The following is a 27,824-nucleotide window of genomic DNA, read 5'->3' as shown; positions in this document are numbered from 1 at the left end:
TTCTTCCTTCGGCAGCGACTATCCTCCACCTCTTCTTCCTCCTCCTCCTCCTCCCACCCAAATTCCGAGTTTTTATTTCTTTGCTAATGGGTTTGCACGCATTATTTGCTTTTACATTGATTCCTATGGGAAAAATGGCTTCTACTTACTAACTTTTCTACTTAAGAACCTGGTCACAGAACAAATTAATTTCTTAAGTAGAGGTACCACTGTACTTTGTACTTATAAATTTATTTTTTAAAATTTTGTTTTATTTAACATACAAACATTTCAACAACATACAAACAACATTAAACATTTACAATTTATATATATACAAAATTTATCTTTTACAATTCTATTTACTATACTTTTTTCTTAATTTCCACCCAGTTGTATAATTTCTCCCACACTCTGTAATAGTCCTTATTTTATTGTACTTATAAATTTTATGCTTGCCTATGTTCGGTGACCTCACCTACGTAATCTTGCATTATTTAAACCAATTAAAAAAACTCCAAGAGCTGGGGTGGTGCAGCAGGTAGAGTGCTGTACTGCAGGCCACTGAAGCTGACTGTGGATCTGTAGGTCAGCGGTTCAAATCTCATCACCGGCTCAAGGCTGACTCAGCCTTCCATCCTTCCAAGGTGGGTAAAATGAGGACCTGGATTGTAGGGGCAATAGGCTGGCTCTGTTCAAAACTGCTATTGCTAACATGTTGTAAGCCGCCCTGAGTCTAAGGAGAAGGGCGGCATAAAAATCGAATAAATAACATAAATAAATAAATGAATATATAGTCTGCATTGATAGGTGGGATTGAAAAAAAGCATGCAAGCAGGGATGCCACCCAAACAGGGAAAGGAGTTCAAAAGCAACGTGAGAAAATATTATTTTACTGAAAGAGTAGTAGATCCTTGGAACAAACTTCCAGCAGACGTGGTAGATAAATCCACAGGAACTGAATTTAAACATGCCTGGGATAAACATATATCCATCGTAAGATAAAATACAGGAAATAGTATAAGGGCAGACTAGATGGACCATGAGGTCTTTTTCTGCCGTCAGTCTTCTATGTTTCTATGTTTCTATCTGGAGCCCTGATAGTTGCAACCGAAGTCCCCAGCCACTGCACGTAGCCACAAATCAAGAAAACGGCTGTTAAAAGCTTCCTGGCTAAAAGGTTTCTTTAAAATAAAATAAAAAAGAAAAGAAAGAAAAGAAGAGACAGGACACATTATCTTTCTAGCCCTCATTGCACAGCTAACTGCCTTGAAAATAGGGCAGCAGAATTAGACACCAGGGGCAAAGAAATAGCCACCGTGCAATTTACGAGCGCGAAAGCCTAGGAAATGACTTCGGATCACACCAGAATACAGTATTGGCCTCCTCTGACTCACGGAGGTGTTCCAGATAACCATGAGGCCACATCCGGGTTTTTTTCTTTTTTTAAATCAGAAAAGCCAGACGTGGAACTTTGGACTTCCGTTGTGTGAGGCAGATTACTGTATTCGTTTGGAGTATAAAACACACCGCAGGCTCTTTCATTGTTACTCTCTGCCAAGAATGTTTTCCAAGCCCTAAGTCTTTGCAGGGTTTTTTCCATTGCTCTACTTGCTCCAAATGTTTCTTTCCAGGTGCTAATGATGTTCCCAGCTCTTACTGACTTGCAAGCTCTTTCATTGTTACTCTCTGCAAATAATGTTTTCCAAGCCCTAAGTCTTTGCAGGGTTTCTTCCATTGCTCTACTTGCTCCAAATGTTTCTTTCCAGGTGCTAATGATGTTCCCAGCTCTTACTGGCTTGCAAGCTCTTTCATTGTTACTCTCTGCAAATAATGTTTTCCAAGCCCTAAGTCTTTGCAGGGTTTCTTCCATTGCTCTACTTGCTCCGAATGTTTCTTTCCAGGTGCTAATGATGTTCCCAGCTCTTACCAGCTTGCAAGCTCTTTCATTGTTACTCTCTCCAAAAAATGGGTTTTTTAAAAGCTTCAACCAGGGCATAAAATAATATGCTGGCTAAGGACGCTAGCCAGATGAATACCGGTAAGCAGTTTCTTTTCCTCCCCCTAAAACTAAGGTGCGTCTTATACTCTAAAAATATGATATACAGTGTTCCCTCAGTTTTCGTGGGGGATGTGTTCCAAGACCCCCCGCGAAAGTCGAATTTCCGCGAAGTAGAGATGCGGAAGTAAATACACTATTTTTGGCTATGAACAGTATCACAAACCTTCCCTTAACACTTTAACCCCTAAATTGCAATTTCCCATTCCCTTAGCAACCATTTAGATTATTACTCTCCCTGTTTATTTATTAAAGTTTATTTTAAAAATATTTATTAAAGGCAAACAAAAGTTTGGCAATGACATATGACGTCATCGGGCGGGGGGAAACGTGGTATAGGGGAAAAACCCATGAAGTATTTTTTAATTAATATTTTTGAAAAACCGTGGTATAGACTTTTTGCGAAGTTTGAACCCGCGAAAATCGAGGGAACACTGTACTGTAGACATAACTGCCAGAATCCCCAACTCCAACCTGCACATCTGGGAAGTGTTAAAATCAAGGTGGGCTAATTATACAGTAGAACGTGAATCTGCTGAAAACAAAAAGCATCAGCAATTACAAAGCCAAGAAGGATACATTTTCTTCACACTCATTATGCTTTTGACCTTGAAACAGCTCAGAATGCAGGGGGTTCCAATATTACCTCTCAAGACTGCAGGAAGCTATTGCATCTCATTCCTCGCTCAGTAAATACCATAATGTAATGACAGCTTGAGCATTTTAAAATCACTGCGTCAGCCTCCTGCTGGAGCAGCTGTCACAAAAGGTATAGAACCCTTTCCCAATTTGTTGCCCTACAGATTGTTTTAGGGGGGGGGGTTTCTCCTTCTTGAAGACCTGCTGGCTCAGGAGGATGGGAATCATAATCCCACCTACCTTTTAAAAACATCCAGCCCGTTTACCTTTTAGACACGCTACGCAGAGGTCCCCAAACTTGGCCACTTTAAGAGTTGTGAACTTCAACTCCCAGAATTCTCCAGCCAGCTTTGCTGGCTGGAGGATTCTGGGAGTTGAAGTCCACAACTCTTAAAGTGGCCAAGTTTGGGGACCCTTGCGGCTACTGCATTGGCTGTATCAGAGCTGAGGCTTCATGAACAGTTTTCAGAAGCAGTTTTATCACTGGCAATTAGAATTAGAATTAGAATTAGAATTAGGATTTGATTTGATTTGATTTGATTTGATTTGATTTGATTTGATTTAATTTAATTTAATTTAATTTAATTTAATTTAATTTAATTTAATTTAATTTAATTTAATTTAATTTAATTTAATTTAATTTAATTTAATTTAATTTAATTTAATTTAATTAATTTAATTTAATTAATTTAATTTAATTTAATTTAATTTAATTTAATTTAATTTAATTTAATTTAATTTAATTTAATTTAATTTAATTTAATTTAATTTAATTTAATTTAATTTAATTTAATTTAATTTTGTGTTTGTATGCCGCCCCTCTCCGGAGACTCAGGGCGGCTAACAGCAACAATAAAACAGTGTACAATTGTAATCTAATATTAAAAACAATTAAAAAACCCATTAATATAAAAAACCAAACATACATACATACATACCATGCATAGAATTGTAAAGGCCTAGGGGGAAAGAGGATCTCAATTCCCCCATGCCTGACGGCAGAGGTGGGTTTTAAGTAGCTTACGAAAGGCAAGGAGGGTGGGGGCAATTCTAATCTCCGGGGGGGAGTTGGTTCCAGAGGGCCGGGGCCGCCACAGAGAAGGCTCTTCTCCTGGGTCCCGCCAAGCGACATTGTTTAGTTGACGGGAGCCGGAGAAGACCCACTCTGTGGGACCTAACTGGTCGCTGGGATTCGTGCAGCAGAAGGCGGTCTTGTAGATACCCTGGTCCGGTGCCATGAAGGGCTTTATACGTCATAACCAACACCTTGAATTGTGACCGGAAACTGATCGGCAACCAATGCAGACTGCGGAGTGTTGGTGTAGAATAACAGAGTTGGAAGGGACCTTAGAGGTCTTCTAGTCCAACCCTCTGCTTAGGCAGGAAAACTACACCACTTCAGACCAACAGTTATCCAACATCTTAAAAACTTCCTGTGTTGGAGCATTCACAATCTCCGGAGGCAAGTTGTTCCACGGGTTAATTGTTCTAACTGTCAGGATATTTCTCCTTTAATTCTAAGCTGCTAGTCTCTAAATTAGAAGGATCTTAAGTGTTGGCAATGAGCAATTATTGGGAAACCTTCCCTTTTCATTTCAGCCTATTCAATGTGAGATACTAGAATTCGAACAGCTTAAATGGGGTCTTAGCTAATAGTAATATTTCTACAGCATTAAAAAATTGGGCAGCTATTTTTATTCAGATGTCAAAAGTGAAGGTGGTAGCATTACCTCAGAGAGCGCCTTCTGCTGCATGAATCCCAGCGACCAGTTAGGTCCCACAGAGTGGGTCTTCTCCGGGTCCCGTCAACTAAAGAATGTCGCTTGGCGGGACCCAGGGGAAGAGCCTTCTGTGTGGCGGCCCCGGCCCTCTGGAACCAACTCCCCCCAGAGATTAGAATTGCTCCCACCCTCCTTGCCTTTCGTAAGCTACTTAAAACCCACCTCTGCTGTCAGGCATGGGGGAACTGAGATATTCTTTCCCCCTGGGCCTTTACAATTCTATGCATGGTATGTATGTATGTACGTCTGGTTTTTATATTACAGTAATGGGTTTTTAATCGTTTTTAGTATTGGATTACCGTACTATTGTACACGGTTTTATTGTTGCTGTTAGCCGCTCCGAGTCTCCGGAGAGGGGCGGCATACAAATCCAATCAATCAATCAATTAATCAATAAATAAATAAATAAATAAATAAATTGTATTCTATCACTTCCTGAAATTGATTTATTGCAAAACAATTTGATGTTGTTGTTATAATTTTTATTGTACTGTGATTGGAGAGAGAAAAATTAAAAAAATTCTTTGCCAAGATTAAAATGTTAACTGGAAAAATGAATTATAATGAAATCTTTGCGCCCCCTCCCCACACAAAAAGAGCTCACACTGCTAAGATGCGCATCCTCCATGTGCTGAAATTCAAGAGACGTTGTTATTGCTCTTTGGAAACGCAGAAGACTCCAGCTCTCTTGATGCTTATCCAATATTCTTAACAGGTAATAAATTCTTACACAGACCTCTTTCTTTTGACGTCTAACAACAGCTAATACAACACTTAGAAACGCTCCTTGATCTGTCGGTATCAAGATTTGTCCCCAGTGCAATAAAAGTGCTGGAGAAACTAAATTCAAGTACTGAATTTGATTATCAGAGGTAGAAAACTGCAAATCTTGTTGTTTATCAGGAATGCCAATTCCAATTTGCTGTGACAAAGGGAAAAATGCGGAGAGTCCTTTGCGCTCCCAGGGATTGTCTTGTCTTCCTGCAGACATTTTATTACCCAAATACCTTAGGTAACATCTTCAGTAGAAACGTAGAAGATTGACGGCAGAAAAAGACCTCATGGTCCATCTAGTCTGCCCTTAATACTATTGCCTGCATTTTATCTTAGGATGGATCTATGTTTATCCCAGGCATGTTTAAATTCAGTTACTGTGGATCGATCCTTCCTTCCTTCCTTCTCTTTCTTTCCTTCCTTCTTTCCTTCTTCCCTCCCTTCCTCATTCAAAGAAACATAGAAGATTGATGGCAGAAAAAGACCTCATGGTCCATCTAGTCTTCCCTTAATACTATTGCCTGCATTTTATCTTAGGATGGATCTATGTTTATCCCAGGCATGTTTAAATTCAGTTACTGTGGATTCTTCCTTCCTTCCTTCTCTTTCTTTCTTTCCTTCCTTCGTCATTCCTTCCTTCTCTTTCTTTCCTTCCTTCTTTCCTTCTTCCCTCCCTTCCTCATTCATAGAAACATAGAAGATTGACGGCAGAAAAAGACCTCAAGGTCCATCTAGTCTGCCCTTATATTATTTCCTGTATTTTATCTTAGGATGGATCTATGTTTATCCCAGGCATGTTTAAATTCAGTGACTGTGGATTCTTCCTTCCTTCCTTCTCTTTCTTTCTTTCTTTCCTTCCTTCCTCATTCCTTCCTTCTCTTTCTTTCCTTCCTTCTTTCCTTCTTCCCTCCCTTCCTCATTCATAGAAACATAGAAGATTGACGGCAGAAAAAGACCTCAAGGTCCATCTAGTCTGCCCTTATATTATTTCCTGTATTTTATCTTAGGATGGATCTATGTTTATCCCAGGCATGTTTAAATTCAGTGACTGTGGATTCTTCCTTCCTTCCTTCTCTTTCTTTCCTTCCTTCCTCATTCCTTCCTTCTCTTTCTTTCCTTCCTTCTTTCCTTCTTCCCTCCCTTCCTCATTCAAAGAAACATAGAAGATCGATGGCAGAAAAAGACCTCATGGTCCATCTAGTCTGCCCTTAATACTATTGCCTGCATTTTATCTTAGGATGGATCTATGTTTATCCCAGGCATGTTTAAATTCAGTTACTGTGGATTCTTCCTTTCTTCCTTCTCTTTCTTTCTTTCCTTCCTTCGTCATTCCTTCCTTCTCTTTCTTTCTTTCCTTCCTTCTTTCCTTCTTCCCTCCCTTCCTCATTCATAGAAACATAGAAGATTGACGGCAGAAAAAGACCTCAAGGTCCATCTAGTCTGCCCTTATATTATTTCCTGTATTTTATCTTAGGATGGATCTATGTTTATCCCAGGCATGTTTAAATTCAGTGACTGTGGATTTACCAACCACGTCTGCTGGAAGCTTGTTCCAGGCATCTACTACTCTTTCAGTAAAATAATATTTTCTCATGTTGCTTCTGATCTTTCCCCCAAATGTAAGGGGCGGGCATAAGTGCACCATTGTGCCTACCGTCCCTGTCTTATTGATCTTTTTTATCCTTACTTTTTACTTATGTTATGTTTATACAAACTACTATCCTATACATGTTTGACAAATAAATAAATAAAGTAATCGGGAGGCATTTACAGGAACGGCCGTTTGTTTGGGGGGAGGGGTTGCAGCCACAGGTTGCTCTGTGTGTTTTTTTAAAAAAAAAAACACAATGCAACTTGCTTAATTTTCAGGGTGTGGCAGCACTTGTTCAGGTGTGAAGGCAAAGGTAGGTTGAGCTTTGATAGTGTTGACATAGAAGGCCCAGAATCAAGAAAAAGTTTCTATTTTGTTTTGTTTTAAAATCGGAACGGACTTTTGCATATATAGGGGGCACAATCTGAAGTTAGTTGGGGGAAAGATCAAAAGCAACGTGAGAAAATATTATTTCACTGAAAGAGTGGTAGATCCTTGGAACAAACTTCCAGCAGACGTGGTTGGTAAATCCACAGGAACTGAATTTAAACATGCCTGGGATAAACATACTGTATATCCATTGTAAGATGAAATACAGGAAATAGTATAAGGGCAGACTAGATGGACCATGAGGTCTTTTTCTGCCGCCAGTCTTCTATGTTTCTATGTTTCTAAGAAGAAAAAAAAGAAGACTAGAAACTTTAAGAGATTTCAGCATAGGCAAAAGATACACAACTAACTGTGCAGCTGAATTATTTCTACAATGTCAGGAAAAAAGAAAAGAAAACAAATTCAAGCTTGGTTATACGGAATGCAGGGCTTTGAAAGCCGATCCTTATTCAATTATTAATAGGAGCCTGTAGCTCAGAGAGCAGAGGACTGAAATATCTATTTAATGGCACCGAAGATTTTACCGTTTCATGCCAAGGATTAATGGAAAAGGGCCTTGGGAGAGGTGGGGGCGCATGTCCCAGAACACAGAAAACATTAAGGAAAAAAGAAACCAACTGCTTTGTTATGTACAGACGGATGAGAGCTCTGATGCTAAATCTCTATTCAGGTTTAGAAAGGCTGACCAATTCATTTGGTGTCTCGTTTTCTTCAACATGCAGGTTGGCGGGACCATGAGGGAGGGCCTTCTGGGTGGCTGCCCCGGCTCTATGGAACCAACTACCGCCCGATATCCGTACTGCTCCCACCCTGCTGGCCTTTCGTAAGGCCACGAAGACCTGGCTTTGCCGGCAGGCCCGTGGGCCATGAATTTACATTTCTGATGGCCAACTCTATGAATGGTGTGCATGTATATGATTGTGACTGTCCTTATTTCATGGGGTTTTAGTTTTTAGATGATGTTTTAGCCTTAGATAAGGTTTGACTTCTTTCTATCGTTTTGTATCTATTTATATTGTATTTATATTGTTGTTGTAAGCTCTACCTCTACTTAAGAACGCCTCTACTTAAGAACTTTTCTGGATAACGAGAGGGGGCATATGTTGGGTGGGGGGAAGGAATTGGAGAGGATAACAGGAAGCTTTTCTGCTTTAATGACGTCTCATTACAGCTATTTTTTGAATGGGTCAATCTTCCTTCTGCTGCGCCCCCCTTCCCATTTTGGGAGACTGCCCACACACACTTCCAAATTATTATTATTATTATTATTTATTGGATTTGTATGCCGCCCCTTTCTGCAGACTCGGGGCGGCTAACAACAATGATAAAAACAACATGTAACAATCCAATTTAATAAAACAACTAAAAACCCTTATTATAAAAACCAAACATACACACAAACATAACATGCATAACTTGTAATGGCCTAGGGGAAGGAATATCCTAACTCCCCCATGCCTGGCGACAAAGGTGGGTCTTGAGTAGTGTGCGAAAGACAAGGAGGGTGGGGGCTGTTCTAATCTCTGGGGGGAGTTGATTCCAGAGGGCCGGGGCCGCCACAGAGAAGGCTCTTCCCCTGGGGCCCGCCAAACGACATTGTTTCGTCAACGGGACCTGGAGAAGGCCAACTCTGTGGGACCTTATCGGCCGCTGGGATTCGTGCGGTAGAAGGCGGTTCCGGATGTATTCTGGCCCAATGCCATGTAGGGCTTTAAAGGTCATTACTAACACTTTGAATTGTGACCGGAAACCGATCGGCAGCCAGTGCAGGCCAACGTAATTCCAACGTAATCCCCCAGCCCCCAAAGGTTTCAGACCCCTGCGCCCTAGGTTAACCCAGCGACTGGCAAATATTGTTTTAGAAACAATTAGTAACATGCCCATGTTACACCAACACTCCGCAGTCTGCATTGGTTGCCGATCAGTTTCCGGTCACAATTCAAAGTGTTGGTTATGACCTATAAAGCCCTTCATGGCACCGGACCACATTACCTCAGGGACCGCCTTCTGCTGCACAAATCCCAGCGACCAGTTAGGTCCCACAGAGTGGGCCTTCTCCGGGTCCCGTCAACTAAACAATGTCGTTTGGCGGGACCCAGGGGAAGAGCCTTCTCTGTGGTGGCCCCGACCCTCTGGAACCAACTTCCCCCAGAGATTAGAATAGCCCCCACCCTCCTTGCCTTTCGTAAGCTTCTTAAAACCCACCTCTGCCGCCAGGCATGGGGGAACAGAGATACTCTTTCCCCGTAGGCCTTTACAATTTTATGCATGGTATGTTTGTATGTATGTTTGTTTTTATAATAAGGGTTGGGGTTTTTTAGTTGTTTTAGTATTGGATTGTTACATGCTGTTTTTATTACTGTTGTTAGCCGCCCGGAGTCTACGGAGAGGGGCGGCATACAAATCCAATAAATAAATAAATAAAAATAAATAAAGCATGCATTACAACTGGAGTCTACCACTTCAGTTTAGTATTCGAATTCTTTTTTTTTTTACCAATGTGTAGGACAGGGCATTTATTGGATGAGATTTGCAGTTGCCAATTGTTAGACCATTCAGCTACGTGGTCAAGGTCCTTTTGAAGGGCAGAAGTATTATCAGAGGTATTAAATAGCTTCCAGATGCTTGGATCTTCCTATTGAGTCGTGATGGCTGGGACTGACGGCAATTACAGTCCCAAACATCTGGAGCAGACCATATTGTTTTCTCTGCCTAGCCTTTTTTTTTGGACTTTGACTCTGCTATTAATCTTATGGCCCAATCACAGGCATCCAGGCACTTTCTCCTCCCTCCCCACTCCCTGCAAGCCCTTAGCCATGCTTTGTCCTCTCTTTACATTCGGTCCTTTAGAATGAGTCTGCACCAGCCTGCAGTTTGCTAAGCCTGCCCAGCGGCACACGCCACACTGCAGTTGTTAAAACCCAGCACATGGAAGGAGCACAAGGGGTGAGGTTGATCACCCAGGGGGTCTCGCAGGTCGAGGGAATCCACCCTTGCTTTGCAACGGAGTATCGACCCACAACAGATCTCTTCACGGCAGCAATTTCATATTCCTCTCCTGTTTATTGTCATTTACATAGACTGCCTTGTAGGAACTAAGACCCCCCCACCTTTTTTCTTTCTTTCTTTCTTTCTTTCTTTCTTTCTTTCTTTCTTTCTTTCTTTCTCTCTCTCTTTCTCCCTCCCTCCTTCCTTCCATTCCATTCCATTCCTATGCTGCCTTTCTCCACAGACTCAGGGTGGCTCACAACAAAATAAATAGATGCCTTCCAGATGCTCGGATTATTTTACCTGAATATAACCACACTTTCTTTCTTTCTTTCTTTCTTTCTTTCTTTCTTTCTTTCTTTCTTTCAATTGTTGGGGTTTTTTTAATAAATAAATAAAGAGTCTACGGAGAGGGGCGGCATACAAATCTAATAAATAAATAAATAAATAAATAAATATATATTGATAAAATTGAATGGGTCCAAAGACTCGGGGCGGCTAACAACAATAATAAAACAGCATATGACAAAGCTAATATTTAAAATAATGTTTAAAAACCCTTATTAAAAACCAAACATACACACAAACATACCATGCATAAATTGTATAGGCCTAGGGGGAAAGGAATATCTCAATTCCCCCATGCCTGACGACAGAGGTGGGTTTTAAGGAGCTTACAAAAGGCGATGAGGAGGGTGGGGGCAATTCTGATCTCTGGGGGGAGCTGGTTCCAGAGGGTCGGGGCCGCCACAGAGAAGGCTCTTCCCCTGGGTCCTGCCGAACGGCATTGTTTGGTCGACGGGACCCGAAGAAGGCCGACTCTGTGGGACCTAACTGGTCGCTTTCTTTCCTTCTCTCTTCCTTCCACTTTTTATCTCTTTCTCTCTCCCTTCCTTCCTTTCCTTTTCTCTTCCTTCCACTTTTTAATCTCTTTCTCACTCTCTCTTCCTTCCTCTCTTCCCTCTTTCTCTCCCTCTCACTCCCTTTCTTTCTCTCTTCCTCCCTCCCTTTATATTTCTCTCTTCCTCCCTTTCTCTCTCCCCCCTCTCTCCCTTTCTTTCTTTCCTTTTCTCTTCCTTCCACTTTTTTCTCTCTTCTTCTCTTCCCTCTCTCTCACTCTCTTTCTCTCTTCCTCCCTTTATATTTCTCTCTTCCTTCCTCTCTTCCTCCCTTTCTCTCTCCCCCTCTCTCCCTTTTTTCTTTCCTTTTCTCTTCCTTCCACTTTTTTATCTCTTCCTTCTTCTCTCCCCTGTTTCCCTCCCTCTCCCTCTTTCTCTCTTCCTCCCTTTATATTTCTCTCTTCCTTCCTTCCTCTCTCCCTCTCTCTCCCTTTTCTCTCTCTTCCTTCCTTCCCTCCCTTCTTCACTTCTCTTTCCCTTTTCTTTCTTTCTTTCTCTCCATTTCTCTCTCTCTCCGCTTCTCCGGCGGGCACCGTCTCCGCGTCCTCCTCCCCTTGGCTCTGCCTCCCGCCGCCGCGCAGCTCACCTCAGTAGAAACCTTGACACTTGAGAGCAGGCTCGGGGCTCTCGACGTCAGCGGCCACCACGGCGCCGTTGCTGAGGTTGTTGTCGCGGGGGCTGCCCTGCGCCGGCCACTAAAGCCAGCTGCCCGGGAAAGCGGTCCCGGGCAGCCGGCTTTGGTGGCCAGCTTGGCGGCGGGGGGACGAGGCGGAGTTCAGGGCCCAGTAGGCCGAGCCTGGGCCCATCGCCCCCCGGTTCCAGGGGGCAGCCCTCAGCGCGGCCAAAGCCTCCTCCGACGCCGCGCGCGGGCGGGCGGGAGTATCCGAGCCGGGGCAGCCTCGACTCTGGCCGCCGCCGCCGCCGCCGAGCGCGAAAAACCAGCGCCTCAGAGGAAACGCTGCACTCAAGCCAAAAAGTCGCCCCGCCAACCACGGCTCCCTCGCCCCCCGCCGCTCTCACCTCCGCCACGTCCAGCTCCCTGTCGGGCAGCTCCACCGCGGGCCAAGGTTCCACTCCCAGCTGGGCGAGAGGCATTTTGGCGGCCGAGTCTCGAGGCTGTGCGTGTATGTGGGAGAGAAGTGCGTGTGTGAGGGATAATGTGTGTTTGTGTGTGTGAGGGAGAAGTGTGTGAGAGAAAGCGAAGTGTGTGTGTGTGTAGGGGGGGTTGCGGTCCTAGCCCAACGCTGCAAAGCGGCAAGCCACGGGAATAAGCCGGGCACTCAAGCCAAAAAGTCGCCGGTCCCCCCTTCCCACCCGCCCCGCAAGCCACGGCTCCCCCGTCCGGCCGCTCTCACTTGCGCCGCTTGCAGCAGGTCCAGGTTCAGGTCCAGCAGCTCCACGTCGAGCCAAAATTCCTCTCCCAGCTGGGCGAGCGGCATTTTCGAGGCTGGGAAGTCCGGCGGCCAAGCGGGCGGGGAGACCCTCCTTCCTTTCGGAACGCCCGGCTTCTCTCGCGACCCGCGAAGGCGGCGTCTAGCGCCGGCGTCCAACTGCTGGGCGGGAGGGAGGGCGGAGCTCCGCGGAGGTTTTCGGCCGGCTTCCCCTTCGACGACCGCCCCCCTCGCCTGCCCGGCTCCCTCGGCGGGCTGCTGCCCGACTTTTGAGGGTGGGAGAGGCGGCTGGCCCGGGCTCCTCCTCCTCCTCCTCCTGGTTCCCGGCCGCGCTCGCTGGCTTAGCCCGGGTGTTTCGCGTTTCCACGACGCCCTGACTCGGGGTTTGCTCTTCAGTCATCCAACCCCGCGCGACGCCTCCCTCGGCCGCGGCTGAGCGAGCCCCGTTTGTTTGAACGAGCCGCGTGAGGGGGAATTCAACACCGGACGCGGGAAAAAGTGAAACGTGAGGGGATATATTCGTCCCAATTTTCTGGCCTGGCCTGACGGGCTACTAGGCCATAAATCAGTGTTTCCCAACCATGGCGACTTGAAGATATTTGGACTTCAACTCCCAGAATTCCCCAGCCAGCGAATGCATACAGACATACCAAGCATAAATTTTATAAGCCTAGGGGGAAGGGAATATCTCAGTTCCCCCATGCCTGACGACAGAGGTGGGTTTTAAGGAGCTTACGAAAGGCAAGGAGGGTGGGGGCAATTCTGATCTCTGGAGGAAGCTGGTTCCAGACGGTCGGGGCCGCCACAGAGAAGGCTCTTCCCCTGGGACCCGCCAGACAGCATTGTTTAGTTGACGGGACCAGGAGAAGGCCAACTCAGTGGGACCTAACTGGTCGCTGGGATACGTGCAGCAGAAGGCGGTCCCGGAGGTACTCTGGTCCAATGCCATGTAGGGCTTTATAGGTCATAACCAACGCTTTGAATTGTGACCGGAAACTGATCGGTAACCAATGCAGACTGTTACTATGGAAAGTGGTTCCCGGTCAGACAGGGATGAGTTATCAGACCGCGAGTGGTTAGATCCAAAATGTAGAAGAATCAGCAAAAGAAAGGAATAAGATCGAGGTAAGAAGTATTAATCTAGTTTTGTAGCTCTGCGCATTGATACGTCACTTCCAGGAGAAAATGGAAAAGAAGGCTGTGTTCTGACAAAGTGATTGACAAAGTATGGCGTGTGTTTCATTAATGAAAAGAAGGACCAGGGGACTCATGATAGCAGTGTTCCAATATCTCAGGGATTGCCACAAAGTCAAAGAAGAAGGAGTCAACCTATTCTCCAAAGCACCTGAGGGTAGAACAAGAAGCAATGGGTGGAAACTAAGCAAGGAGAGAACTAACTTAGAACTAAGGAGAAATTTCCTGACAGTCAGAACAGTTGATCAGTGGAACAGCCTGCCTCCAGAAGTTGTGACTGCCCCAAACACTGGAAGTTTTTAAGACGATGTTGGATAACCATCTGTCTGAGGTAGTGTAGGGTTTCCTGCCTAAGCTGAGGGTTGGACTAGAAGACCTCCAGGGTCCCTTCCTTTCCAACTCTGTTGTTTTATTGTTAAACTTGCCTTTTTGCTTCAGGTTCTGGCATTCAGTCTTTTTTTTTTCCACTCTAGAGACGGCAGTTGATTCCACTTGCCACATTGTTTTTGCCATCACCGACACACCAAAATGCGCTCTTCTCTCTCCTTTTTGGTTCACATCAAAGGAGATAACGGAGCTTTGAATGGCAGTCATGTTCTCGATGTTTATTTTATTTTTATTTATTTATTCTTTGTCCAATATACAATACATATGGAAGAGAATAGACATTAAGTAATATATATAACGATAGAAAGTAAAAAAGAAGAGAAGTAGATGGGAGGGAGAGAATAGTATATGATATCAGAGATAAGGAGAGAATACTGTATATATGATATATATATAGATAAGGAGAGAATATATATGATATAAGAGATAAGGAGAGAATATATATGATATATATAATATATATATATATATTTGTTTTCGTAGATTTTCACGGGTACAGGTATGACGGTCTTGGTATATTCGGGTTTCTTCCCATGTAGGATTTGGAAATTTCTGGCGACGTTTCGATGAGGTCCCACTCATCATCTTCATGCTGGTGTTTCTGTCCTTGTTCTCAGGCGAACACTGTTCTACATCCTACACGGGAAGAAACCCGAATATACCAAGACCGTCATATATATATATGGAGAGAATATATATGATATATGAGATAAGGAAAGACAATTGGACAGGGGACGATAGGCACATCAGTGCACTTATATACCCCCCTTACTGGCCTCTTAGGAACCTGGAGAGGTCAATCGTGGAGAGTCTAAGGGAGAAGTGTTGGGGGTTGGGAGCTAACACTATTGAGTCCGGTAATGAGTTCCATGCTTCGACAACTCGATTGTTAAAGTCATATTTTTTACAGTCAAGTTTGGAGCGGTTAATATTAAGTTTGAATCTGTTGTGTGCTCTTGTGTTGTTGCGGTTGAAGCTGAAGTAGTCGTTGACCGGAAGGACGTTGCAGCATATGATCTTGTGGGCAACGCTCTTTCCTTAAGCATGATTGTAGCCGCCTGCAAAGACCAGCTCCACGGGGGTAGCGTATCCATCTTTTATTTCAGGGAAAGAAAGAAGTGACACTACAGGTCCCCTTCATTGGCTGGAAATGTTATTCCTTTTTTCTCTCTCTCGAATTGTTAGGCAACTGACATTTCTTGTGGAAGATACCTCTTCCACCTTTGCAAATTACATTAAAAACACAGTTAAAGTACATTTTTCAAGCTCCGGAACCGCCTTCTACGGCACGAATCCCAGCAACCGACAAGGTCCCACAGAGTTGGCCTTCTCTGGGTGCTGTCGACCAAACAATGTCATTTGGTGGGCCCCAGGGGAAGAGCCTTCTCTGTGGCGGCCCCAGCCCTCTGGAATCAACTCCCCCTGGAGATTAGAATGGCCCCCACCCTCCTAGTCTTTCGTAAGTTACTCAAGATCCACTTATATTGCCAGGCATGGGGGAATTAAGACATCTCCAGGCTTTCTGATATTTTATGTTTGGTATGTATGTGCTGTATGGTTTCTAAATTGTTGGGGGGGTTTAAAAAATCTAGATTACAGTTTTAAATTAAAAAGTCCAAAAAAAGAAACCCCAATATATAGAAAACAACACACAATCGAATCATACACAAAAACTACATGGGCAAGGGGGAGATGTTTCAATTCCCCCATGCCTGACGACAGAGGTGGGTTTTAAGAAGTTTACGAAAGGCAAGGAGGGTGGGGGCAATCCTGATATCTGGGGGGAGCTGGTTCCAAAGGGTTGGGGCCACCACAGAGGAGGCTCTTCCCCTGGGTCCCGCCAGACGACATTGTTTAGTCGACGGGACCCGGAGAAGGCCAACTCTGTGGGTCCTAATCGGTCGCTGGGATTCGTACGGCAGAAGGTGGTCTCGCAGTCGCAGATATCCTGGTCCGATGCCATGAAGGGCTTTATAGGTCATAACCAACACTTTGAATTGTGACAGGAAACTGATCGGCAACCAATGCAGACTGCGGAGTGTTGATGTAACATGGGCATATTTGGGAAAGCCCATGATTGCTCTCGCAGCTGCATTCTGCACGATCTGAAGTTTCCGAACACTTTTCAAAGGTAGCCCCATGTAGAGAGCATTACAGTAGTTGAACCTCGAGGTGATGAGGGCATGAGTGACTGTGAGCAGTGACTCCCGGTCCAGATAGCTGGAGATTCTTTCACAAGTAGTTTACATCTGGTTAGGCGTGTCCATAAGCAGTGGGCAAAAGTATTAAGATGGCCGTGGGGAGCAATTGACATTTTATCTATTCGATTTTTATGCCGTCCTTCTCCTTAGACTCAGGGAGGCTTATAACTTGTTAGCAATAGCACTTTTTAACAGAGCCAGCCTATGGCCCCCACGATCCGGGTCCTCATTTTACCCACCTCGGAAGGATGGAAGGCTGAGTCAACCTTGAGCCAGTGATGAGATTTGAACCGCTGACCTACAGATCTAGCAGTCTACCTGCTGCGTCATCCCGGCTCTTCTACCTGGTTTTAATGTGTGATAATGTAGACAGTGAAAAAGGGGCAAACTTTTAGTGCTTTTCATTTATTTGTGTGTGAGTCACACAACCCAACCCTAAAAGTCTTTCCCAAGAGAATCGCACTCGTTCTCTCTTAAGAGGCTTTTCATTAAACATTTAAAAATAGTTGGAAAGTAGTTTAATTGTCCAGTCATGTCCCTTGGCGCTGCCGTTTTCAATCCTGCTGCTTTTAAATGTTCACAGTTGTTAGCTGCTAGGTCTACTGAGAAAAATGGGTATTAAAAATTAATAAACACATCTTCCTCCTTAACCATTTTGTTCCCCCAGCCCATGACCACTTCAGACCACCTTTTCCTCAACTAGTTTTGATTCTAAAGCAAGGGTGGGACAAATTGATCTATGGAAATCGCACCAGAGATAGGACAGGGATGGTGAATCTTTCTTTCCTCAGGTGCCGAAAGAGTGTGTGTGGGCGCTATCGTGCATGTGTGAGTGCCCACGCCCATAATTCAAGGCTTGTGGAGGGCGAAAACAGTTTCCCCCGCCACCCGCAGGCCCTCTGGAGGCTGGAAACGGCTTGTTTCCCAACTTCTTGTGGGCCCAGTAGGCCCGTGCTCCACCCTCCCCAGGTTACAAAGCCTTCCCTGGAGCCAGGAAAGGATAAAACTCCAGATCGTGCAGAATGCAGCTGCGAGAGCAATCATGGGCTTCCCCAGGTATGCCCATGTCACACCAACACTCCGCAGTCTGCATTGGTTGCCGATCAATTTCCGGTCACAATTCAAAATGTTGGTTATGACCTATAAAGCCCTTCATGGCACCGGACCAGAATATCTCCGGGACTGCCTTCTGCTGCACGAATCCCAGCGACCGATTAGGTCCCACAGAGTTGGCCTTCTCCGGGTCCCGTCGACTAAACAATGTCGGTTGGCGGGACGAAGAGGAAGAGCCTTCTCTGTGGTGGCCCCAACCCTCTGGAACCAGCTCCCCCCGGAGATTAGAATTGCCCCCATCCTCCTTGCCTTTCGTAAACTCCTTGAAACTCACCTCTGCTGCCAGGCATGGGGGGACTGAGACATCTCCCCCAGGCCTATACAGTTTATGCATGGTATGTTTGTGTGTATGACTAGTTTAATAATGGGGTTTTTAAATGTTTTTTAAATTTATTAGATTTGTTATGAATTGTCTTATTGTATGCTGTGAGCCGCCCCGAGTCTACAGAGAGGGGCGGCATACAAATCTAAATAAATAAATAAATAAATTAAATTAAATAAATAAATAAATAAAATAATATGTTTGCTTCAAAGGGTAGGACTACAGTTCAAGTATATGTTATACTGTATTTTGTATGTTTGCAGAAATATATGAATATTTATTTCTGATCAAAGGAATTCTTCATAAGGACTTATGGAACTGTATAATTTCTTATGAATCCAATGACCTGTGAATCAAAAATGATTTATTATATAACTGTGTAATTATTGTTTTGACACTTCGTCATGTTTTATTGTTGTTTGTAACATAAAATTTGAAAATAAAAATAATTTTTTTTAAAAAAAAAAGAACAGAAATTCTGGTTCCAATTGTGATTTAAGTCATGGGCAACTTGTACTCAACGATCTTCACGTGCCGAATATTGCTCACCTGCTTTTATGTGTAAGTTACCTGCAATCTGATGGCAACGATTAGAGGGGAAAAAACAATTCAGGATTGCTGCCCCCTGCTGACATGATTCAAACAACGCACCAAGTCAAAAGCAATGAAAGCACATTACTGTACTGTACTGTATAACCTATCTCCACAAAGCATCACTAATGCACATTAGCATTCTGGAGTCTTTCCTTCTTGGCACTTATTACTAGGTTACCATTGGCAGCTTACTTGGTAGCAATATTTTAAAGCAGGAGTGTTCTACCTTGACAACTTTTAAGATTTGTGAATTCAAAATTCTTTTATTGGCCAAGTGTGATTGGACACACAAGGAATTTGTCTTTGGTGCATATGCTCTCAGTGTACATAAAAACAAAGATACATTTGTCAAGAATCATGAGGTACAACACTTAATGATTGTTGTAGGGGTCAAATAAGCAATGAGGAAATTATTAATAAAAATCTTAAGGATACAAGCAACAGGTTACAGTCATACAGTCATAAGTGGGAGGAAATGGGTGATTGGAATGATGAGAAAAACTGGTAGTAATAGTAGTGCAGACTTAGCAAATAGTTTGACAGTGTTGAGCGAATTATTTGTTTAGCAGAGTGATGGCGTTCGGGGGAAAACTGTCCTTGTGTCTAGTTATCTTGGTGTGCAGTGGTCTGTAGTGACATTTTGAGGGTAGGAGTTGAAATAGTTTATGTCCAGGATGCGAGGGATCAATAAATATATTCACAGCCCTCTTTTTGACTTGTGCAGGATACAGGTCCACAATGGAAGGCAGGTTGGCAGCCATTGTTTTTTCTGCAGTTGAAGTTGTGGACTTCAACTACCAGAATTTCCTTTTTAGCATGGCTGGCTAAGGAATTCTGGGAGTTGAAGTCTACTACAGGCCTTCAAGTTGTCAAGGTGGAACACCCATTTTAAACCATCATGACATATTAAACCGACATCTGGGGAGGCCCATGATTGCTCACACGGCCGCATTTTGCACAATCTGAAGTTTCCGAACAATCTTCAGAGGTAGCCCCATGTAGAGAGTGTCGCAGTAGTTGAACCTCGAGATGATGAGGGCATGTAAAAGTGATGTACAGTATATTATTTAAAGGTTTCAACCACAGTAGGTGTTTCATTGTTTGATGGCGCCACCGTGTGTTGGGAAACAGCATGGACTTGCTTTAAACTATGGAAAAAGTTTATCAAAAACCCATAACTGATGGAATGAATAGAATAGAATAGAATAGAATAGAATTTTTATTGGCCAAGTGTGATTGGACACACAAGGAATTTGTCTTGGTGCATATTCTCTCAGCGTACATAAAATAAAATATACATTTGTCAAGAATCATGGGGTACGACACAATGATTGTCATAGGGATCAAATAAGCAATGAAGAAGCAATATTAATAAAAATCTTAGGATATAAGCAACAAGTTACAGTCATACAGTCAACATGGGAGGAAATGGGTGAAAGGAATGATGAGAAAAACTAGTAGAATAGAAGTGCAGATTTAGTAGAAAGTCTGACAGTGTTGAGGAAATTATTTGTTTAGTAGAGGGATGGCGTTCGGGAAAAAACTGTTCTTGTGTCTAGTTGTCTTGGTGTGCAGTGCTCTGTAGCGACGTTTTGAGGGTAGGAGTTGAAACAATTTGTGTCCAGGATGTGAGGGGTCAGTAAATATTTTCCCCGCCCTCTTTTTGACTCGTTCAGTATACAGGTCCTCAATGGAAGGCAGGTTGGCAGCAATTGCTTTTTCTGCAGTTCTGATTCTCCTCTGAAGTCTGTGTCGGTCCTGTTGGGTTGCAGCACCAAACCAGACAGTTATAGAGGTGCAGATGATTGATATAAATGGCCAGATGACAGGTGTAAAGGTTAAGAAAGATTACTCAAAGAAGGTATAGAAGTTAGAAAGGTGCAAATGAAATTGGAGAACTGGAATCAGCATATAAGAAATGACGGTAATATTGTTTAGTATGATAGAAATATACATAACTATGGAAATATGTGTATAATTAATTGTTATTAAATGCAGAAAGTAGATTGTCAAAAATATTTTTTAGAAAATGTTCAATAAAAATTATTTTTTAAAATAACCCCATATCTCAAATTTATTTATGGATATCTACTTTTAAAATCTATCTTACCTCTGGAATTCCAAGCCCTCCCTGCTCCAATTTCTTCCCAATCCTGAAACAGGTTGAATGAAAGATTGATTTTAAATTGTTCAAGCTAGGTTATCATGGTTGAGGTCGTATTCAAGGAAATAATTAAATCAGCTGACACATTCTGTAAAAGTCTTTCTTAGGTTTGGTGGTAGAAAAATGGTGAAACCATGAAGTTACATATTTACTTAATTTCTTTTTTTTTTCTCATATATTTTATTGTTTGATTGTTGTTTTCTCACACATCACATAATAGTTTTATTTTATTAGTTCCCCTTTTATTCCCTCGTCCAGGTCGTTGATGAAGCTGTACTCTTTAACATCTTCATCAACGACCTGGACGAGGGAATAAAAGGGGAACTAATAAAATTTGCAGATGACACCAAGCTGGCGGGGGTAGCCAACACCCTTGAGGACAGGCTCAGAGTACAAGAAGACCTAGACAGACTATCACAGTGGGCCCATACCAACAAAATGAGGTTCAACACCGACAAATGCAGAGTCCTCCACCTCGGCAAAAAGAACCCTAGACATACATACAGCCTGGGAGATACCCCACTCAGCAGTAGTGACTGCGAAAGAGATCTTGGAGTCTTGGTGGACAATCAACTAAACATGAGTCAGCAATGTGCAGCAGCCGCCAAAAAAGCCAACTCAATCCTAAGCTGCATCAACAGAGGAATACGCTCCAAGACCAGGGAAGTACTAATACCACTCTACTATGCCCTGGTCAGACCCCACCTGGAGTACTGCATCCAATTTTGGTCACCTCGCTACAAAAAAGACATCGAAACTCTGGAGAAGGTGCAAAAAAGAGCAACCAAAATGATTAGGGGACTCGAAACCAAGACTTACGAAGAGAGATTGAGAGAACTGGGCATGGACAGCCTAGAAAAAGAAGGTCTAGAGGGGACATGATAGCAGTTTACAGATACTTGAGGGGTTGCCACGGTGAGGAGGGGGTCTCTTTATTCCCCAGGGCACCAGAGGGCCGGACGAGGAACAATGGTTGGAAGCTGACCAAGGAGAGATTCAACCTGGAAATAAGGAAGAACTTCCTGACGGTCACAGCGATCAACCAATGGAACTGCCTGCCAGGGGAGGTGGTGAACTCCCCAACTCTGGACACCTTCAAGAGGAGATTGGACTTCCATTTGGCTGGGGTGCTGTAGGGTTTCCTGCTCAGGCAGGGGGTTGGACTCGATGACCTAACGGTCCCTTTCAACTCTATTAATAAAATTTTAAAAAAAATAAAAATAAAAAATATATAAAATGTATATTTTGTTTCTTTTTTTTCATTTTTTTTTTTACAATTTTACAATTTTTTTGTCTTGTGACATACAAGACAAAGGAAAAAAACCATACATAAAAACATATATATACAACATTTGGGAAACGAAAGTTTCCCCACCTTTTTTTTTTTGGATATTTGATCAGAGAATTACACTTCTTTTACATAATATTAATTTTTGAATTCTTTTATTTGACGTGTTGCTTTGCATAAATTTTTATTTATTTATTTCTTTTAGCCAATCATAAAATTTTGCCCATGTTTTATAGTAATCTGATTCTTCTTTTCCCTCTAATCTTTTGGATAGCCTGTCCATCTCCGCACAGTCTAGTATTTTTTTAATTATTATGTTTTCTTCCGGTATTTTATCTGTTTTCCACTGTTTGGGCATATAGATTTATAGATTAGATTTATTGGATTTATATGCCGCCCCTCTCCGCAAACTCGGAGAGTTTCTGGCAGCTGTTAGTATATGTATAACTAGGTATCTTACTTCTTTTTCTATTTTTTTATTAAAAATACCCAATAAATATAATATTTACTTAATTTCTTACTCAGATTTCTATGCTGCTACATTTAATTTCTTGGTTGATTGATGTGTTCTGCTAATTCCCATAGACTCTAAGTGGTTTTCAGAATACCAAACAAAGGATTAAAAAAATTGCATCACTCCAGTCAACATCCAATGTGTGTGCATGTATGTATTAAACCTCCACATTTTCCAAAGCTTTCTCAGCTGTCATCTAGGTAAGTGATGTGGATTTGTATACTTGCTGTATGTTGTATTGTGGTCAATTAAGTTGTTACTTTGCATTGCAAACGTGATTGACTTAAAGTCACTTAAAGCAGCGTTTCCCAACTGGTGTGCCGCTAGGTGTGCCGCGAAGCTCCAGCTGGGCGGGGCGCCGCCGGTGCCGACCTGGAGCTCCCACTCACAGCTGTCCCCCGGCTCCTGCTCGATGCCGCGGTTTTCGTCGCTCTCCTGCTGGGCCCCAAAGAAGGAAGGCAAGAAGAAGGAGAGCTCCATTCTTCGCGCCTTTTTCCCGCTTTCCTTATTTGGGGCCCAGCAGGAGAGCGCCGAAAACCGCGGCATCGAGCAGGAGCCGGGGGACAGCTGCGAGCGGGAGCCCCAGGACGGAAGTACCGGCAGCGCCCCGCCCAGCTGGAGCTTCCCTGGCGTCGGTGGCAAGTGTCCTTTGTGGCCCGGCGGGAGGGCACTGGCGGTAGGAGCGGGGGGGGTGGCTGCAGCGGCCGCAGGCAGTCGCGGGGAGATGGCGGCGGCGAGAGGGAGCTCCAGGCGGCGGCGAGAGGGAGCGCTCTCTCGCTCTCTCTCAGCTGACTGCAAGCGGGAGCCCTGACGGTGGCGGTTGGACGTGCTGCTGGACGTCGTACATGCTGGCGCTGCGGGCCTGGCATATACGGTGTCCAGCAGCACGTCCAGCTGCCGCTGTCAGGGCTCCCGCTTGCAGTCAGCTGAGAGAGAGAGAGAAAGAAAGACATATAAGAGAGGCAGAGAGAGAGAGAAAGAGAGACATAGCAAGAGAGGCAGAGAAAGAGAGACAGAGCAAGAAAGAGACAGCAAGAGAGGCAGAGAAAGAGAGATAGAGAGAGAGAGAAAGAGGGACATAGCAAGAGAGGCAGAGAGAGAGAAAAAGAGAGACATAGCAAGAGAAAAAGAGACACTTAGCAAGAGGCAGAGAGAGAGAGAAAGAAAAAAAAAGAGAGACATAGCAAGAGAGACAGAGAGAAAGAGAGAGAGATAGCGAGAGAGGCAAAGAGAAAGAGACATATAGCAAGACAGTGAAAGAGAGAGAGAGCAAGAGAGAGAAAAAAGCAAGAAAGAGATAGCAAGAGAGACAGAGAGAGAGAGAGAAAGACATAGAGGAAGGGAAGGAGGGAGAGAGAAAGAGAGCAAAAAAGAGAGAAAGAAAGAAAGAGGGATGGAGAGAGAGAAAGAAGGGAAGGAAGGAAAAGAGAGAAAGAGGGAGAAATAGAGCGAAAGGGAGGAAGAGAGAGGGTTTTTTTGTCCAAACTTTTCTTTAGCCCGCCCCCCCGCCCCTCCCTTTCAATGTTCCCCAGGATTTTGAAAATATGAATAATGTGCCGCGGCTCAAAAAAGGTTGGGAAACACTGACTTAAAGTATCCAACTGATCCCTGAAATCACCATCCATTCAACTCCCTCCTGCCAATCCATGGTGTGGCAAGTCTTGGTGAAAAATAACTTTCAAAGGCAGTTGTTAGAGAGATGGGATGAAATAATTAGAAATATAAAGCAAAAAAAGGATGAATTTTTCTTTTATGTACACTGAGAGCATCTGCACCAAAGACAAATTCCTTGTGTGTCCAATCACACTTGGCCAATAAAATTCTATTCTATTCTAAAGGTTGAGAGTGTACCTTTTCTTGGGTTTAGTGAAAACAAATTAGGAAATCATAGCCTTTTTTCTTTTCCCCTTATCTTCTGTCTTCCCTCTTTAACTTTCCTGCCTTTTGTTTCTATTTGTATGTTGCCTTGTAATAAACTTTAATAAAGCTCTAATCGTTTCAAAAGTGGTTCCTGAGCTGGGGTAGTTTTGTTCAACCCTGCAAATCCTGATATTATTTGGAATGACAGAGGCCACTATTCTACACAAAACTGCAAGAGCTTCTGTTCAGACGGGGTGACTAGGCAACAGAAATTAAAATCTGTTTCTAAAAATGAAGTTTTAATGGAAATGCAGAGTCCACATCTGCTGGTGGGAGACGAAATCAAAATTTACTAGGCAGAATTCTGGGATTTGAAATCCATCTGTCTTAAAATTGCAAAGTTGTAAACCGTCTATTAGTTTCTTTCCCTAATTGGGTTTTAAGGAGTTTACAAAAGGCAAGGAGGGTGGGGGCAATTCTAATCTCAGGGGGAGCTGGTTCCAGAGGGTCGGGGCTGCCACAGAGAAGGCTCTTCCCCTGGGACTCGCCAGATGACATTGTTTAGTCGACGGGACCCGGAGAAGGCCAACTCTGTGGGACTTAATCGGTCGCTGGGATTCGTGCGGCAGAAGGCGGTCCCGGAGATATTCTGGTCCGTTTTTCGTACTGTTGGTTTTAGTAGCTTTTTTCAGAAGGAATATTTTATTCTGCTCTTTATATTAATTGTAGCAAGCAGAAAGTTGGGTTTACTAATTATAACAGAAGCTAAAATGGTTTATAAATGTGGCTCATTTTCACTTTTGTACTTAAAAGTTAAATCAGTTAATTTAATATGGAAATAGAACATATTGATTAAAAAAACCCCATTGTTCTAGAATGGAATTTGTCTCCTTTGAATGCGTGTCAAGAAAACAGGCAGTTTTGTTTAGCATAATATTCACATGCAAAGCGTGTCCCAAAAGGTTTTGCAAAAAGCAAGTGGTAGTCCATAGGGTGGAGGAACAGATCATGGATAATATGAAGTGGACTCCAACCCTAACCTAAGCCAAGATTGATCAGCTAAGATAGTGCAGAATAGGCAATATGCTTTCTAAATTTAAAACATGAAATGATTGTGCAGAGAACATTTTAAATAATCTCGAGTCTAAAATATACCTGATCTGTCTTATGCTATTCCCTCAATTTCTCCATGTTATGTGGTAACCTGTTACTAAATAATTTTGGCAAAAATGAAATCTGGAAAATTAAAGATGTCTCGAAACCCAGTTTTGTGCTGTTGTTTCTGCAGTTAAAATTGCTAAAGGACTTTTTTACTTGATCCTTCCTCCATTTTTCTACTGCATATTTAACAGCTGAGGTCTTCAAACTTGGTAACTTTAAGACTTCAAGATCCAGAATTCTGGGAATTGAAGTCCACAAGTCTTAAATTTGCCAAGTTTGGGAACCCTGTAACTTAAGGCCCTCTTGCTATTCCAGATATATTTTAAGTAACTGCAATTATGTTAGAAGCATACAGATTATAGTCCCCAGAGAGCTGCAATTTGAATCCAATACTGAATTTAACACAAATACTTAATTTGTGTTGGACCAATTAGTGGCATTTTATTCAGGCTGTTGTTACCGTATAATTGCTTCCTCATTTCACTTTAAAAAGTTCTGATAAGCAGCAAGTTTTGTCAACAAAGCAATACAAAAAACAATTTTGGAAAAAAATGATCCCCAATATATGTAGCATTGTAACATTTAATAAAGTATGATACAAAGTGTGTTTACTTTGATTTGTACAGAAATTTCCAGTTAGAAGTTCCATTTCACATACAAAAATCTAAAGAAAGTAACAGAAATAAACTTTACTTCATTTTACAATTGTATATTTTCCCAAGGAATGTGCTAACATTCCATACATGAAATAGGGAATGCTGGGCGGTCTATCCCAAAACCAAAATTATGTGTGAAGTGGGTATGAGTCCTCTGAACACAAACACTCCAAACTGGAAGATAGCAGGGGAAAATTTAAGGCCTAGGTGGATAAGACTAGGATGATGGAAGAGGATCATTTAGGCATGCTGAACCTGAATTCAAGCCTGGCAGCAGTAGCTGTGCTGGAAGATTGGGATAAGGGTGGTGTATTGTACTTGGATTTAAGTGTGATGATAGGGAGCAAGATACTAAGAAAATCAGGGTGAGATTAGGAAAATAGTTATTTCAGCTATATGGAAAATGCAGCACTTTCTTGAAAATTTTGGTCCCTCAAAAGTTCAACTAAGATTACCAAACTAAATGCAGCAATCCAAGGATATCTACAAGGTATGGCTAAAAGAGTCAAGATAGTTGCTATGACAGTGGACTGAAATACATTTTGTTGATGCATATGAAAATCAGGCAAGATTCAACTGCAGTTTATTATTTAGCACGACTAAGATAAAAAGGTCCGAATTCCAATATCTGTTGCGAGATTAAAAAATAACACCTATAGTTTTGTGCACATCTTGATTTTGCTATAGAAAATAATGCTATGAACACCAGATAAAATTGGATTACTTAATGGATAAGTATTTTCTAATAATCCACTTAGAAAATAAGTGAATGAATAAATTTATAGGCTCACAATTGTGCTGGGTGGAGACAGCTGAGCAATGATATACACCTTATTGTCGACTAATATAGCACTATTGGTAATTAATCAATTATGATTCAACCTGATGCAAGATTAGCAGCAGCAACAGTATGAAAAGAGAATGTTTTGAGTAACAGCAATCCACTAGGAACAAGCACAGTAAACTTATTAAATCACTTTAACAGTAACTATTTTAAAGAACCCGCACTATCACAAAATCCAGTTATGTAAACACACTTGGAAAGTAGAAAAGGCTGTTAACTATACATAATTTTAATGGATGGAAGCATTATTAAAACAGCTACTCTGAATGAAAGGAAAATTCAGAAGTCTCAGATTTACAAAGCATGGAATGTTTAGCTCATGATTAAGATCCACGATGCTGGGTTCAGAACAGAATATCTGGGAAACTATAGACTGGCAGTTAAAACAAGGCCAGATCAGAAGAGGCAATAGACTACCATTACAAGTAGCCCTTGACTTACAAGTATTTGTTTAGTGACTATTCAAACTTGCATCAAAACTGAAAGTGATTTATGATTTTCACTATTGATCAATTTGGAGGCTTAGCAACTGGCATGTAGGTTTGATGATTGCAGGTCATGAAGTGGGAAAAACTCATTTAACTGCCTTCCTTAGCAGTGGAAAGTTTGGGCTCAATTGTCGTAGGTCAAGGACTATAAGGGTTTCTGAAAATGTATTGTCTAGTAAGTTTTGGACAAATGTTTTGTAGCAATACAAATTAGCAAAACTAAATTACTAAAACTATGATACAACTCTTGCACTTCAATATTGTATTAAAGAGAGTTAACTGTCAATTCCCTATTTTTCCATAAATTTAAGATCCCTCTCACTATTAATATATACTTAAGGATCATTTGAACTATTACTACTTATGTATGTAAAATGAAAGATAACAGCATTAAATATCAGTTTGTCTATGGAACTATGTTCTGGAACTTTAAAATTTTTTGTGCATCTGTAAAATAACAGTCTATGTAATGTACACTTAAGCTGTAACACATAAACATGAAAAATAGGGCAGCAGGACAATAGAAGAGGAAAAAAAAACAGTCAAA

At 42.5% G+C, this 27,824-nt stretch overlaps 1 protein-coding gene across 3 annotated transcripts in view; it reads right to left on the bottom strand.

The window, feature by feature from the left end:
• RPS6KA1 (ribosomal protein S6 kinase A1) overlaps window positions 1-12,796 on the bottom strand; it is a 110,708-nt gene extending 97,912 nt beyond the window's left edge. The window contains exon 1 of one of the 3 annotated variants that reach the window (XM_070764258.1): window positions 12,121-12,796. In XM_070764258.1, coding sequence (XP_070620359.1) covers window positions 12,121-12,195 — 75 coding nt within the window. In that variant the 5' untranslated portion in view covers window positions 12,196-12,796. Of the gene's footprint in view, window positions 1-11,686; window positions 11,727-12,120 lie in introns of those variants that run through there. The other 2 variants (XM_070764257.1, XM_070764260.1) reach the window with 2 other exon arrangements.
• Window positions 12,797-27,824: the final 15,028 nt, after the last annotated feature.

This window comes from Erythrolamprus reginae, chromosome 11, assembly GCF_031021105.1.
Source record: "Erythrolamprus reginae isolate rEryReg1 chromosome 11, rEryReg1.hap1, whole genome shotgun sequence".
NCBI classification, from domain to species: domain Eukaryota; kingdom Metazoa; phylum Chordata; class Lepidosauria; order Squamata; family Dipsadidae; genus Erythrolamprus; species Erythrolamprus reginae.
The sequence above is the reverse complement of the archived record's forward strand: the minus strand, read 5'-3'. Positions and strand labels throughout refer to the sequence as shown.